The sequence below is a fragment of the Urocampus carinirostris genome, chromosome 10, assembly GCF_059441175.1.
Source record: "Urocampus carinirostris isolate Australia breed hairy pipefish chromosome 10, RoL_Ucar_1.0, whole genome shotgun sequence".
NCBI lineage: Eukaryota > Metazoa > Chordata > Actinopteri > Syngnathiformes > Syngnathidae > Urocampus > Urocampus carinirostris.
In genome coordinates, this window is record NC_142358.1 from 26,502,575 (window position 1) to 26,519,880 (window position 17,306).

The following is a 17,306-nucleotide window of genomic DNA, read 5'->3' on the forward strand; positions in this document are numbered from 1 at the left end:
ATGTTCATTGAATATGATGGCTGCAAGACGATGTCTTTGGTGAGCTACCCCGGCTTTATAGTTTTTAGATATCTTATTACAGACCGATCATGATGTTTCTGTGATGAGAGCATTTTCAAATGGTCACTATTTTATTGATTCCCAAAAAAAACAAGCTTTTAAATGATATGTGGCATGACGTATTTCAGTAACTGGTGACATTATCTATTTATCTATCTATCTATCTACCTTGGTCATTTCCCTCAAGAGGGGTGACCGACAGCAAGACAAACACATGGAAAAACAAAGAAAATAAAAGGGAAAAAATAGCAAAAAAACACACACAAAAATTTTTGGACTATGGCCAACCCAAATGCCCTAACACCCAAACAAGTTAAGCACCTCGGCACCCAAGTCGGTCATGCTTTTGTCCCTCCAGATGAAACGGGACACCAGAAAGGGGCCATGTCACTCGGGTCAGGGTGACACAACACACTCTTCTTTTCAACAGCAGGGCCCAACAGCTTTCACTGGTTTACTCCTGCCGCATCATACAGGTGCCCTGCCCATCCCTTAGAACCCGTCCAAACATCCCACTATCCTTTAACAACACCTCTCCACTCATTTTTATCACCAACAATAGCTCTAGCTTTCACTAGATTGAGACCTTTTTCTTGCAGCGCATTCGTTACACCAGCCATCCACGTCAATTGCGGCCTTCCTCTTGGTCTCCCTCCATAGACTTCTGCAAATGACATTATACAGACACGTATTTGCTTCTGAACAGTCGTTAACATTACGGGGTTAACCACTTAGGGCACCACTTACTATGGTGTATCTTGGGCAAGTACAGGGCAAGTACAACATGGTGGCGCCCATCCCTCTCCAGGCCAACATGTTTCTCCCCCAACTCGAACCTCGGAAACTTTTGCGTGTTAGGTGAATGTGCTAACCACTGCACAACAGAAATACCAACCTAAAGTTTTTTGCCTTATTTATTTCTTTCAAAACTACTTTTTGTTTTCTCCGTTCTCTAACATTCATCTCTGGTACCACGAATAAAAATAGTGTGTTAATGAGATACTTTAAAATCCAATGCCTACACCCACTGGTGTGTAGTGCTTTGAATTTGGCGCTCTCGGCGGCGCAACACGGGTTACAGTCCTGATGCATTCAATGTTTTGCGATTGTGGTCTACGATATTTTTCGACTGATCAATCGTAGCACAAATAAAGTAATTTACTACCGCAAAACCTCGTGTATAACATGCACTCAAACTTTTGAGTTTTTTTTCTCCAATAAAAAATTGTTCGTTGTACACAAATAAACACGGTATCAGACAAATGCCAAATTACGTAAGACAAAAGTCAGCGTCGAAATACGATGCTTTTTTATATCAGTTTCTGTTCTAGTCTGCAACAGTCTCATGTTTAAGAAGAAAGTTCATGAATTAGTATTGCAAATTATCAAAGTTTGTTGAACTTGTACATACAGTATTCGCATTGAAACAGATCTTTTTTTTTCTTTTCCTAAAATACAATTACATTTTACAAATGCATTTCAATGAGTTATCTCGATGATCCAAGATAGTTTAGTGCATGTCACACCTTGCATACAAAGTAATCCTACTCAACATTTAAATTTCAAATATATTGACAGTATGAAGTGAAGTTGTATTAACTGTTGGAAGAAATGCACTATTTAGCAATTTTTGCAGACATTTTCCAAGTTGACTGTTATTGAAGACTTCAAGACCGAAACTAAACTTTCTCTACTGTTGCTTTCCTGGTTGATAGAGGTAACCCGAGTCCTCACAGCTGATAAGTGGTTTGTCCCTTAGCCTCGCTTTTTTTTTTAACCCATATCTGGTTCGTTCCCATTTTTATACTGTCGACTTCTTTCATGGCTTCATTCATTGTGCTCAGGCGTTCTCCCACATCTCTTTCCAGGCGAAAGGAATTAAAAGGCAGTTAGCACCATCACTCCCTGGAGACTGTGCTCTGTAATTAACATAACTAATTCAGCAGAAATATTTCCCTTTTTCTTAAAGTGGGCATTGTTTAGGAGTGGGTTTGAAATGAGAACTGTGGAAAAATATATCTTCTTGTTAAGTGTGTATGTGAAACTATGTATCTGGGGTCAGTACACATAAAAGAGTGAATTTAGATGAAGAGAATGGCTGTAGGTGCATGATGCTGGAGGTTTTTTCTTTAGTCCTTGCAACATCACGGTGCAATTAATGAAGGAAATGAAAAGTGTTTTTCCTCGATTGTTTAAGTTGTTGCATGTGTATTCCAAGAGTTATCTGTGAGTGAGATTAGTCCTCTGTGTGGGCCACAGCTTTATCAGTCGTTTCTCCAGCAATGCAGACTCGCTGTGTGGTCTGGTCACTCTGCAGGACTGCATAACCAACACAAGTGCACATCAGAGCACTTAATACAGCAGTGTTTTAATTGGGCATATGGCATTGTAACGGCACCTTCCATTAATTATTTTGATATTTGTTTTTGTTGTTCTATACTTTTCTATTTGTATAGCAAACCCACTTGCCATGCTTATATTAAAGGAGAAATATCCAGCTGAATTCCCTTTTTGGAATCATTGGCTCTTTCAAAATGGAAATTCCTTATATGTTTTTGCAATTATGTTATTGGTGCACAGGTGAAGAAGTAGAGACTCTTTAACCTATCAGAATTCACTATGTTAGTCTGTGTTTCTGGCACGTGAGTAAAAATAGTCTGATAATAAGACGAGCTCTAATGCCTTTTTGTCTGTCTTCTGTACCGCTCAAGGTTTAGTGATAAACGACCCGGTTTTGAATCCCGTTTCATACAATCTATTGAGATTTGGATCAATTGATCAATCATTGCTCAAATATGAAAGTTTACCGCTTTCCTCATGTAGTAATGCACAACTATAAATACTGTATGTATTTCGACTCTCATCAACCGTATCCTTTCTTGCTTACTTGGATGTTTAAGGTGCGCCTTATGGGCCGCAAAAAAAGTAAACATGTCCAAATCTTAACATTGAAGAAAATGTCCAGCCACATAAATTACAGATGATGGTGACCGATTTCAAATCATTGTAGGTTAAATGAGCCTACTCGACAAGCGGTAGACTTTATTTAAGAGTAAGTACAACATCCCATTGTAGTTCCTCAAATGTTAGTTCTCCCGTGTTATTTTACTATTTGTCATTTACATTTCTGAATGTCCTTGGGTTTTTTTTTGCAAGCTGATCGAATTATTCCTACATAAACTTCCCGTGTGTGTGTGTTTGTGCTTGTCCTCATAAGGATAAAGTTTCAGGCTCCGCTTTACGAGAATTATGACGTTATTCCGGGACGATTTCCAAGTCTGGTTGCTTGTTTTCAATCCTGGATTGGCACAGATTCTATTTGGATACTTTTGCATTGTCAGCAAAGTGACATATGATGCTAGAGAACCTCAGATAGGTCAAAGAGGTGAAAATATCTATGTACCATGCTGCTCATAATGAAAGGGAAAGAAGAGATGGATTGGTAGGGCAGTTAAGGTGAGCTTTTATCGTTATTATGTACCCTCTTCGATAGGTTGAAGAAGAGGCTAAAATGTGTAGTCAAGTCCTCGCCGCAAGACATAAAAATACTATCAGGGTTCTGGTCAGTACAGGTCAGGACTAATCTTAAAAAGCCAAGTATCAGTTATGATATCACTTACTGCATCTTTCAGATTCACAGTTGTTGCATTTGCATTTAAACATATTTTCATTTTATTGTTTAATTGATGAAAAATACCCGTTTGTAGTGTTTAAAATGTATTTATTAATGCTACTTCTTAATAAATATACTGTACACTGCAAAACATGTCTTGTTACAATTTTACTGTAATATTTTTTTCTCTAAATTCGCTAGTTTTGTGTTTAAAAAAAAATCAAGTACTTTCTCATTTGAAAATATTTTGTATTTTAAAAGAAAAAAGTCACAATGTATTACTGAAAATTACTGTATTTTCCGCACTATTATGCACACCTAAAAGTATTTAATATTTTAATAAGCCGACCATACCGGCTTTATAATATTTGGTTATCTCGTTCCAGACTGATTGTGATGTGTCTGTAATGGGTATAATTTTAAATGGTCAGCAAATTTTAAATCCCTGGAGTTTAAGCTTTTCAATGATATTTGGCATGACATATTTCAGTGACTGATGACATCGTACAGACACCGTGTCTGATCACTGATTCACTCTGCCAACACATCCATCTATCCATTATCTGCACCGCTTATCCTCAGTAGGGTCGCGGAGGTGCTGGAGCCCATCCCAGCTATCTTCGGGCAGTGGGCAGAGGACACCCTGAACTGGTTGCCAGCCAAAAAATACAGAACACAGAAAAAAAATAAAAAGACCAAATTAATGTAATGAAACACGAGTTTGTTATGAACATTTAACAATGAGGGACTGACTAAAGCAATAAAAGGCAGAGGAAGATGCTTTCTATGACCGACAAATTTGGTCCTGGAGCCTTTGGCACTCCTCGGTGTCTCCCTGGTGCTTTAAAAAAATGTTTGCTAATCAAAAAAAATTTTTTTTTAGGAATTGTACACATTCTTAACGTTTGCCAATGAATATGATAAACAACACATAATGTGTTCCCTCCCTTATAAGTATTTTTAATCATTCTGCAGCTCCAGACTTTATTTTCCTTCTTTCTTTTATGGTGCAATATACTTTTCAACTGTTTTCCTTCCCTGTACCAGGAAAGTAAATACAGTTTTCCATAACGTCCACGCGATGGCATCAATGTTTCAAATGATGTAAAAAGTGAGTTTCCTGATATCAATAGATTAGTTTTAGAATTATAATTTAACAGGACAAAAGTTATTTGTTTAAAAAAAGTTTATAAAGTACAAAAAAACTTTTGTTGAAAAAATGCTTGAGCCTGTGAATTGGGTTTGTTCTTCGGTTTCGATCTACAGTAAAATATTTACCAAATAAAAGTTTCAACTTTGCAGGTTTGGACTAGAGAGAACCTTTATGGAACGCAACCCCTGGGATTGCTTGCATCAAAATTCTTATGTCTAGAGGTGCTAATGTACGAAAGTACCCCTGTATAGTGTAAACCAGTGTAAAAGAAGAGATGTTTGTTTTTGTTCCCAGACCCACTTTTCGTTACTTCACGTGGCACACATGCGTGCTAGGGATCGTAGGATGTGCTGTCATGATGTTTCTCATCAACTCCATCTACGCCTCGGCCAGCATCGCCTTCATGCTGCTACTGCTTCTTCTCATTCACTATCTGAGCCCAACTTCCAGCTGGGGCTACATCAGCCAAGCTCTTATATTCCATCAGGTTTGTAACCCACACTGACTGATGATCGTTTTAATTGCCAACTAATGAAACGATTAGTCACATAATCAGATAAATATTCCTTTTTTCCTTAAATTTAGCATAAATTTGATTTAGTTAAGTGCCAGATGATAACAAACACAAGAAAACATGGTGAAATGAAAAATACATCTTTTATTGAACATACTCTGGATTTGTACAAAAGATAGATAAGAATGATCTATCCAAAAGTAGGAACAGGCAAATAAAAAACTAAAGAAAGTTAACATACAGTATTTTTCCCTGCAGACCAAGGAGAGGCACATTAACAACAGAACATTAAACAAAAATGATGAACATTTTGGAAAGTATATTTAGTGGCCTACCGCAAAGTCTGTAACAAAAGTACCGTATTTTCCGCACTATAAGGCGCACCGGGTTATAGGGCGCACCCCGAAAAAATAGTTTTTGGTCCTATATTTGACATACATAAGACGCACCGGATTATAAGGCGCTACAATGGGAACGTCGACAAAACAGTCAGATAGTTCAGTCAAACTTATTACCCCCTTAACATTCCCAAAGCTTGCAAAGAAGCAAATACGTGTCGTAGACACGTGCGGATGCGGTGTCCGTACGATGTCACTCAAATGCATCGTTCCAAATATCATTCGGAAGGTTAAAGTCTTGGGATTCAAGAAATGCCAACCATTCCTTAGTTTCTATTTTCTTTTTCGCTCGCAACTTTACTGTGCATATGACAATAAACACTTGGAATTGAGTTTAATTTAAAAATAGACACTCCATTCCATCCATTATCTGCACCGCTTATTACAGAAACATCGAGTTCAGTCTGAAACAAGATACAGGGAAAATATATAGCCTGAGTAGCTCACCGAAGTCGTTTTGTTCAATAATAATGTGCAGCCATTGTCCTCTTATATCCGTGAGTGTAGTAAATCCAGGAGAATAAAATATTTACAAATACAGAAGAGTAAAAAATGCTTTCTGTATGCCGTCAACCACGTGCTATACTCATTCATCTTTTTCGGCCAATTGCAGGCTTTGTTTTGCCGTTTAAGCCTATGCCAGCCTGTAAATGATAAAAAGGATCCGCCCCTTGACCTCCGAATAACTTTAGCCAATAGTGATCGATTCAACTGATGATTGACACATCTTTTTCGGCCAATTGCAGGCTTTGTTTTGCCGTTTAAGCCTATGCCAGCCTGTAAATGATAAAAAGGATCCGACCCTTCACCTCCGAATAACTTTAGCCAATAGTGATCGATTCAACTGATGATTGACACATCTTTTTCGGCCAATTGCAGGCTTTGTTTTGCCGTTTAAGCCTATGCCAGTCTGTAAATGATAAAAAGGATCCGCCCCTTGACCGCCGAATAACTTTAGCCAATAGTGATCGATTCAAATGATGATTGACACATTGGTTAGCCAATGAAACGCCGGTGAATAAATCCCAGCATACACCGCGGACTACTTGGCATTCGGGGGAAGATCTAGTCGGCGGCTGCAAGTTAGTTGGAAAACTTTGCGACTTAATATTGATCCATAAATAAGGCGCACTGTATTATAAGGCGCATGGTCAGCTTTTGAAAAAAATAAAGGCTTTTAGGTGCACCTTATAGTGCGGAAAATACGGTACTTTACGTATCTTAACAGTTTGAAATCAAACAGATCTAACAACTGACGTTTGTTCTTCGGACAGTCTGGCGTAACGCTCAAGCTCTCTTTTAGAGCCAAATATACTCATATAAAATATACAATGCATGTCATAATAATGGTATTTCAATACTTGAATCTTTCCAAAGAGAGTCTGACTCTGTTTCATCTAACTGTCCAACATGCTCTCAGTTCATGTGTGACTGATCAATTGCCATGATACGCAAGGTCTGTTTTGCAAACTTTGCAAGTAGTCTTTGATTTGGTACACGTAGTTGACATTGCCATTTCTGTATGTTTATGTTACCACTCGAGACAGAGACGCTATTGCTATTGTGCATGTGCGACTCTCAGCAGAGATTATATTCTTGTGGGGATGCCTCTCTGTTGGAAGAAACGTGTCTGACGTTTATAGTTGACTGCGTTTTTTCTCGACGTCAACTAAACGTTGCAGCATCAACCCACACACATACAGCACTGCTTCATCATTATGACTGCAACTATAATTTCACCCCCTCAACTTGAAAAAAATGCTCTTGCCAAGCAATCTCTTTAAAATGTTTACTGAGACACACAAACACGGTCTAGTAACTCCGCAAGCTAAGTGTATTCAGCAGACAACAACACACTCATCAAATGCCGTCTTCAAATTCATACCCATTCATTGTTGTGGAGTCATCGATCATTTTTATATCAGAACTTAGGGACACACGCTGCATATATTTCCCACAATGAAGTGCCACACTTGTACGAGCGCACTCCTACATAGCGCTTTGTCATACAATTCGCTATGTCCTCTATAGGCGGGCCCGTTGCGCTCAAGGTGAGACAGCTCAGTTGCCAACCAGGCCAGTTGCCAAGGCGATTGGGGGTGGTAGGGTGGCCATGCCGTTTTTCAAGAGACAGAACGTTATTACAAGCACTCAACTTATTGCACTTTCTACTTTCCCTCTCCTCCCTTACCTTTATCCCCCCTTTTTCCTTCCTGTCATCATGTCGTTCCACGTTCCATTCCCTGCTTTTTCTCCACGCTCAGAGAACTACGACAATTTGAAAGATTACAGTCCAGTCAGGCACAACAGAAAGGGGTACATGTTTGCTTTTACAGCACATGGAAGTCAACAACTTCCTTGTTTTTTGTTGTATGCTTTGAATGCCCCCAAATATCCATTAATCAACCAATCAATCAATCAAAACACTTTATTTGTCCCCAAGGGGCAATTAAAAGTCACACAGAGTAGCATACAACACCCGCCCACATACGTACAATAACCCAATGTTGGACTGTAAAGTGCTGAAGTCCATACAATAAATAAGACTGAATAAAATGTTTAAAAAATGAATAAAATGTATAAAAGTACCAATATAAATGAGTTCCAATATAAATAAGTTATTGCACTCTCATGAATAATGCAGGGGCAGAACACTACTGAACACTAGGGGGCGGGGGCTGCGAGTTTAGGTGCTGCACAGCCCTGGGGAGGAAGCCAGTCTTCCTCCTCTGAGTCCTGCTGCCGGGGCACCGAAGTCTGCGTTTTTACGGCAGCTAATCAAAACCTATGAACAGGATGTGTGTAGCGTCCTGAAGGATCCATGTCACACCAGGAAAGCGCATTCCCGCCTATTTCGAGATAAAAAAATTGAGGGAAGGTTATTTTTCTTCAAATAGTCATAAGCATCATATATGTCAGTAGGTCGAAACCTTTTTTTTTTGTTTGTTTAAGCACAATTCCACCATTCAACCCCTAAAACTCCCCTGTGTTTTAAATAAAGATTAAGATCCAGTAAAGTTATCCCTTGTTTTACATGGGGGCTCTGTGACAAAGCCCCGTCAAAACCTGTGAAGTAGAAAAATGTATTTATTTTTCAGATGTCAGTCACATAAAATATATAATTCTGTAACAAACTAACCACGCTTCTAAAAATAAAAGCACTGAACTCATAATGGCAGATGAATAAATGGTCATTATAAATTAATACAACAAAATTGGAGGGTTTCTCCTTTCAATGTAAGAAAGCAATGTAAAGAGCGGCCGGCTAGTTGCACGCGAGTTTCGGGGATTCTCGAATTGAGCCAGGTCTCTCTGATGATTAAAATACAAGCGTCACAAATGTAGCAATTTCCCATAATTTGTACCTCAAGGTCATCCATTTCATTGGTAATGGATCTAGCGTTTGCAGGGTTAAATTGTCAGAGTTGTTATTTAGTCTGGCTGCACTAAGCCGGACCTGCAGCCGCACATTTGGTTTTTCTCCCCGTATCCTAAAACAATCCATGGAGCATCCATTAGTGATCAGCTTTTATTTGCGCTCTTCTGACTTTCCCAAGAGTCCGGTTTAATTGAAGAATTTCTTTTCAATGTAACAAGCTGCAAAAATGCTCGCTGACGCTGTGCTTCACAGTTTGTTTTTGGTGGACCATTGACTTGTGCGCCCATCCCTTTGTTTAACTGACAGCATACAACATCACAGTTGGGCACACAAACAGTCATGCCCACCCTAAAAACACAAAAACACAAAGCCTTCCACAGCCTAGCCTTGTGATAGCATGTGTTGTGTGTTGTCTGCTGCAGAACATATTGCATGCACAATAAAATCCACCAAGTATTGAAACCGCAAAAAGTAAACCGCGATATAGCGAGGGATTACTGTATATTAAAAAGTTGTATTGTAATGTTTGTGATTTTGCCCTTTTTTTCATTTTACAGTTTTATTTTCTCATAACATCACAATTTTTTTTCCTGAACTTTGATTGTGTCATCCTACAAAAAGTCAATTAAAAATTTAGAAAAAGTATATACAGTAAAGCACGGCGGCGCAGTGGTTAGCGCTTGTGCGGCACAGTTCATGTCATGGGAACCTGTCGTGGGTTCAAATCCAGCTCCAGACATCCTGTGCGGAGTTTGTATGTTCTCCCCGTGCTTGCGTGGGTTTCCTCCGGGCACTCCGGTTTCCTCCCACAATCCAAAAAAAAACATGCATTTCAGGTGAATTGGCCGGTCCAAATTGTCCCTAGGTGTGAATGAGCGAATGAGTTGTCTGTCCCTGTGTGCCCTGCGATTGGCTGGCAACCAGTTCAGGGTGTCCCCTGCCCAGTGCCCGGAGATGGCTGGGATGGGCTCCAGCCCCCCCGCGACCCTAATGAGGATAAGCGGTACGGCTGATGAGATGAGATATACAGTAAACTGCAAAATAACATGAGAATATTTGACCACTATATTCTACATTTCGTGAACTTCTGTTACCCAGAAATCAGTTAAATGTCTATGAGTTGTATTTATACATGGCCTTTTTGTTTTCGCTTGTTGTTTTTAATCAATCTTTGACTCCCTCTCTATGTTACCACTTGTAGCCACTGTAGATATTTGGCATTTTATGTTACACCAGCTTGTTTGCATTGCTTCCGTAAATAGAGACAAAAGTGCCCACAACAAACCCCACTGGACGATAACAAGCTGCTGACAACAGTGTTTAAGGAAAGACTTGGGGACAAAAAAGGCAAACTGACACCGATGGTATCAAGTAAAGAAATAGATGGAGACAGAATATAAGCATGGAGAGAGGATGAATGATTGAGAAAATGAAATGATGGATGAGACAGAGGATACAGAAATAATGATAGCCTGATTGATGAGTAGACCCAGGAAAATGGCGAGATAAAGAAGACAAATGATCCGATGAGCGGAGGCAGTCGGGCCCCACCTTTGAGACTGGTGTCGGTTATTTGTTGACGCAAGTATGAAAGTTGGTAATTGTTGCAAATGATGTTATGGAAGTAGGGGTTACAAATGTCAGAAACTAAAACTGATTACGCAAGTGTTCATAGAAAGTCTGGATTTAAAAGTTTATGGGTCAAACGTAGATCATTAAAGGAGTGCTGGCAAAAACATCAATGAGTTAAGTCATTTTGAAGCAAACAGACTCTAAGCGAGACTTCTAGGCAGAGTCAGAGACAGGAAATGAAAATATCACCGTTGTGTTCCCACTCAAATAAAAACAGAGAAAAAAAAGTGGTGGCCAGAGCAGTGAAAAGTTTGAGATGGACTTGTGTGTGTTTCCTTGTTCCTTCTAAGGTCCGCAAGTATTTGCTCATGTTGGATGTACGGAAAGATCACGTCAAGTTCTGGAGGCCGCAGATTCTGTTGATGGTTTCCAACCCTCGAAGCAGCATAGGCCTCATCACCTTCATCAACGACATTAAAAAGAGCGGACTGTACGTGCTGGGGCACGTGCAACTGGGAGATCTCGGTAAGATCACTGTTCTCAGACACTTATGTTCAATTGTGCAGGGTTCGTACGGGTGCTTAAATTCCTTGAAAGTGCTTGAATTTTAAGGATGTCTTGGCAATAATTGAAATGTGCTTTGGGTGAAGTGCTTGTAAATGCTTGAGATTGTTGCCATGTTTCTGAACTGCTTAAAAATGACGCCAACACCGCTCTCTGGTGGCTTCACTATTGCCATTCTTATTAACGGCATTAGTTTGTACGGCATTGTCCTATGAAGAGCATCGCCCCCCATGGGTCGTGCCCAAGAGGACGAGTGCATGCTGCACCTAATATGGTACTATGTATTGTGTATTGGTGCAATGATTACATATCAGTTATGGGCCATGCAAAAAGTAAATTAGTACTTCCCGCAATTGAAAATTTTAGCCACATATAATTTTTACCCAACACCTATGTAGGGAGAGACTTTCCTAAAAATATTTACACATTTATTATAAAGATCTACAAATATATTGGCAAATTTAAAAATATTTAAAAATGTTATGTCTTCATTAATGAACACGCAAGATTAAAAAATTGCACCTATGTTTGTTTGTTTATTTTGTGGAATTACGAAAAATGATCAATTACATAAAAAAAGTGTGTCTTATTGTAGAAATATGCGCAAAAATTGTATCCCTTTTTTAAAAGATAGGGCTGTTGCTGCACAATCTGTTTTTGACTGACTGATAGTTGTCTTTCCCCATCCTCTCTGACAGATACATTACCCTCCGATCCCCTGCAATCCCAGTATGCCTCTTGGCTTTCCCTAGTGGACCATCTCAATATCAAGGCCTTCGTCAACCTGACGCTCGCTGATTCTGTACGTCACGGAATCCAGCATCTGCTTTTCATCTCCGGTCTAGGTCAGTGTCACCAGTGACGGAGCTTACAATTTATTCTGAGTATGTATATTGCTAATTACAAGGTAGAGGTTATGAGAACTAATAGCATGATATTATATGTAGCACAGTGATGCCTCGGTATTTGAATGACTGTATTCGAACAAATTGGTATTTGACCCAAAACGGTGAGTGATTTTTGCTTCAGTATTTAAACAAAAATTAGATATAGAACGCAGTTGAACGCCTTGTTGACTAAAGTGGTTGCCGTCTTTGCTACTTCAGACTAATCCAGTTTGTCAGGAAAGATTGTCAGCCCCACAACACATTTTTTTATGATTTAGTCCTTTTTATTGTTTTGTTTCTTGCTGATAATAATGGGTCCCAAAGAATGTTCCTCTAAGCTTTCCCGGGTCTGAGCAATCACAAAAAGTTTGTGAGCGTCGCTTGGAACAACAGTGAGCAACATCAGTGCGGCAATCAAATCATTATCAAATGTGTCCAAAATCTGAACTCAAATCAAGTTACATGTTGCTGACTTTCCAGAAAACCTAGGGAATCTTTCAATTTTAATCAACCGGCTAATCTTATTTTGGAAAGGTTGCACGGCCTACACAAGTTAGCTGTTTTTAGTTAACAATTAAAACCAATTTCTGTTTTCAATAAGTATATTTGGTTAAATAATATCAACGGTTCATGGATTGTTTAATTGGTTGCACAATACGGAACTGTATTTAGTCACACTTTTAAAGGAAGTGCAATGTTGAGATTGTACTTTAACTGGATATATTAGCAAAATACACAGGAACGATCAAAGAGACCCTCAAAATCTGTCTTTTTTTTTTTCCTTATATTTTACCTTATTTCTTCTTTTGTTTTTTTCTAGCTTTTTACTTTTTTGCGTTGTTTCTTTTGTTCTCTAGATTCCGTTTTTATTATTTATGTTGCTTCCTTTTCTCTTTTTTCCTAGCTTTTCTTTTTTTTCCCTTGTTTTTTTGGAGAGTGATTTCATGTTTGTCCCCGCATTATTTTGGGTTTATATTTGTTAGTATAGCATGAACATAATGATTGCAAGATAAGTCCAGTTTCAAGTATAGTCCAAATGTGAACCCAAAGAATAATGAAAAAAGTTTATTTGAGCGTGTCTAAGAAATGTACGTACTTGCACGCGCACCATAAAGAGCTTGACAAATGCTGCAATGATGACACATGCCAGGAAATAGCGGCCGCGGGTAAAAAAGTTTCAAATTTCGTACAGCTCTTTTAACTTTGTCAGCAGTAACTTATACGTTTTATATGATTCAGGTCGGAGTTTTTTTGTCTTAAAGGGTTTGAAAATGGTGTTTCTCAATGACTCTATTGTGTGATTGTTCCAGGTGGAATGCGCCCCAACACTCTTGTCCTGGGTTTTTATGACGACAGCCCCCCTAAAGACAAACTCTCTGCAAATCACTCCACCGAACTTTCATCCCTCTCTCACGACCTCGAGAAGTGCCCACCCCCTTTCCATTTTGCTTCCCTTCGGTCCACAAGAAGGGTCGCAAACGACGGGCACGATGGGAAGGTTTTGGGTCCCCGGGAGTATGTAGCCATTATCGCAGATGCTGTGAAGATGCTAAAAAATGTGGTTTTAGCTCGTCATTTCAACAGTTTTGACCGAGCGCAGGCTCTGTCGGCGGCCTCGTCTTCTCCTGGAAAGACTTTTGTCGACGTCTGGCCGGTCAACCTTCTGCGTCCAGACAGCACAAGCTACGTAGATACCTGCTCTCTGTTCTTGTTACAGCTAGCTTGCATACTAAATATGGTCCGAGCCTGGCGCAAAGCTACGCTACGGCTTTTCCTTTGCGTAGAGAAAGGTCGCAGTGTCAAAGCTTTGGAGGAGAAGCTAGGGCAGTTGCTGAAAGAATTGAGAATCAAAGCACAAGTCTGTCCCGTGCCCTGGGACCAGCAGGTGGCGCTACACTGGCAGCGCCAAGGTGAACGAGACAAGCTGCAATCTTCAGAATCCTACGATAACCTCAACGGAGAGAAGGAGCCGGGAAAAGACGAAGAGTTGGACGAAGACGATAATGCTAACAGCTTCCCGAGCAACGCCACGCGCCTGTCTGATGATTACCTGTCGGCTGTCAATCAGCTGATTCTAGACCAGGCCCGGCCACCGCCCGCCGTGCGCTTTCTGTACTTGCCCTGCCCACCGGCTGACACCCGGCGCTACAATTCTTACCTACATCAGCTGGAGTTGCTAACTCATGACCTAGGCCCCACTTTGCTTATTCACGGGGTGACGCCCGTTATTACCACCGATATCTGAACAATTCCATGTTTTAAACAATGTATTGGATGGACAAACTTCGATTTGTAGCTGACTAGTCACGCAACCTTTGACAAGTGATCATTAAGGACCTAAAGCATTTTTCCTTTTTTCTAATTCATGAACCGAGGCTATGGACACGCTTAAATGTGGCTTCCAGATAATACCATATCTTCCAGACTACAAGGCGCACCTAAAGACCTAAATTTGAAATGAAATTTGAACGTGTGCCTTATAACTTGGTGCCTCTTACATACCGCGAATTATACTGGATGAAAACAGAAATGCATACAGTATTTATGTATGTGTGCGTTACTACGCAAGGTTTTACGGTATTCTACCGTATTTGCAGGGTTGGGTAGGGTTACTTTAACTGGATTACTTTCAATTACTTTTGGATTACTCCAATACCAAATATGCTAATAAAAGACAAAAGAAACTAAATATGAATAAAATTATGACTCACAACACGTGGTAAGCTTTTTCTCCTAACATAAAATGCGACAGAAACAAAATGAAAATAAATCCAAACATCATTTTTGCCGTTCCATGTATTCCGTTACTCCCCAAGCCTGCACAAAATTTAGTAATTTTATTCATATTTAGTTTCCAAAAGTAATTGAAAGTAATCCAGTTAAAGTAACCCTACCCAACCCTGCGTATTTGCGCGATGATCGATCTATCCAAAACCAAAAATCGAAAATCATTGTATTTAAACTCAATGTACTGTACTGACTAAAATTCAGAAGCCAGCTCAATCACAACAGCCTAAGATATGTTGAGTCATGCAATTAAACTTAAGCTCTCTCATCCCTTGCTCACCAAAGAAAGTGATAACGGGGAGAACAAGCATTACTAAAAAAAATTACGTTTACATAAATGCTTTTTTTTCTTACAAGTAGTGTACGGCTGATTGAATATTTTAGTGTGGCTGAATGGTATTTTTTTTATTATTCTATAATTATTGGGTAGAATTTTCCTACTAGGCCTAAAACTGTCGTCATATTAGGCTGTTCTCCGTTCAATAACTCTCAGCCCGATAGTAACTTGTGACGGCATGCAAAATGAAGAAGAAAACAAATAAGCTGCATTGTATTGTAAGCTGCAGTTTTTAAAATGTAGTACAGAATTTACTGTTGTATAAAGCGTTCTCTCAAAGCTTTACACAGCTACAGGCCAATCAATATGAAAACTGTTTTAGAAATAGTTGAATTACGCAAACCCGTGACGGGGAATAGGTCTATTGTTTATGAATACAGTGCACATCCTACTAGTATTAATTAAGGCAAGAGAAACTATTAGGGAGTACGTCCCCTGATTAAGATTTTCAGCCCACCCAATTTCTCTCATTTATATCTTTCCTCCCACACTAGAGTGAGTTTTCAACTGGCCTAGGCCATCTGAGCTGAATTTGAAGTCTCCTCCGGCTTCTCTTGTGGCCTATTTCTTTTTCAGGCTGGTTTTCCCCAACACTTTCTTTAAATGATCATTCCAGGGCATGTCTGCGATCTAATATGTGGAACTTGTCCATTTAGGACAGAACGTCTGACCGTTAATTTTCTCAGCAAGCAGGCTCAGGAGAGCTGCTTAGCATTTTAGTGGCAAACTACACAGCTCATACTGCTGGTTTTAGCTATTTATTGAATTGTTTGAATGTATTTCAGGTGCTGAGAAGAATTTTCCACTCGTTGATATACTACTGACTAGTCGTTTCGACTATTTAACTGTCAAAATTTATTACAGTGTTAATTTGATTATTAGCCTATCGCCGCATTTGATTTTTCGTGTTATAAAAAAGCTACTGGGCCATACATTGTGTGTCCTTTTTATTTTGTCTTCCATAAAAATAATACTTCAAAATGAATGTAATTCCATTTGCATCCGGTCTTTCTAAGAGTCTTGACATTGAATCGTATTTGTTTAGGTGAGTGCTGCCTTTCCGTGTGACCAAGGGTTTGATTCCCAACGCAACACTCCTCAGTATTCAAAGATGATCTATGTATAATGGAACATGAAGTATCCTTCTTATGTGTTTTTGATCACTGTGAAATTGTAGCTGAAAAAAGGTGCTCTCAGAAAAAATAAACACGTTACTCTAGTTCGTCTTTTCAGAGATTGTGAAACTACTGGCATTTTTTTAAATGTTTCCTTGCAAACTAAGCCCAAGTGTAATGTCAGGTTAGAAAGCATATCCACCTTGATATATTTTATTAAATACTGTACTGCAGTTTATTTGCTAAGTTGTTTAAAACTTTAATGTGTTCTGCAATTGTCATGATGACTGATTAGTATCACCTGTGCCCGCTCGTTTGGCGCCAGCCGCTGCGGGCTACCTGATTCCCCGTTCTTTTTAAGTTCAGTCTTTTCACCCACCTGTTGTCAGTCCATCAGCCAATCTCTGTTTCTACAAGGCAAGCACTCTGACTCCCGTCGGTCCCGCTTTTAGCACCCGTTTTTGATCCTGACCACGTTTTGCTCTCCTCTCCCGGCTATAGACCTGTTTTTTCAGTCTTCCACACCACGATATCCCGCTCTGGAAGATCCACTTCCGCATTCGGATCACGATCCGATTCTGTGAGCGGCTTGCTTCCCACTTACACCGAGCACCAGATCGCGGCGCTGCCCTTCCTCTTTATCTCCATAAACTTGTGGGTAGCGTTACACATCTGGGTCCTGATTCCGTTCTGGTCGTGACAGCAACGGGTTAGTGTAGCAATCACAATATTTTCAGCATACACTGTGATTTGAAAATGTCATCACACACATCCTCTGTCAATGTAGATAACCCTAAAAAGTATTTTCCCATTACAGTAAATTGTGTTTTTTTTCCTGAACAATAAAAGCTTTGGGTTCAAGCAGTTACAGTACTTCAGTATTTACTTTTACTTGACCAATACTCGTCTTACTTGAGAACAAGTTTT

General features: G+C 39.6%; 1 protein-coding gene across 1 annotated transcript in view; it reads left to right on the forward strand.

Annotated features, from left to right (window-relative positions):
- LOC148358506 (solute carrier family 12 member 9) overlaps nt 1–16,196 on the forward strand; it is a 60,634-nt gene extending 44,438 nt beyond the window's left edge. The window contains exons 10-13 of the mRNA XM_088346166.1: nt 5,121–5,313; nt 11,040–11,214; nt 11,952–12,098; nt 13,451–16,196. Coding sequence (XP_088202292.1) covers nt 5,121–5,313; nt 11,040–11,214; nt 11,952–12,098; nt 13,451–14,385 — 1,450 coding nt within the window. The 3' untranslated portion in view covers nt 14,386–16,196. The remainder of the gene's footprint in view (nt 1–5,120; nt 5,314–11,039; nt 11,215–11,951; nt 12,099–13,450) is intronic.
- Nucleotides 16,197–17,306: the final 1,110 nt, after the last annotated feature.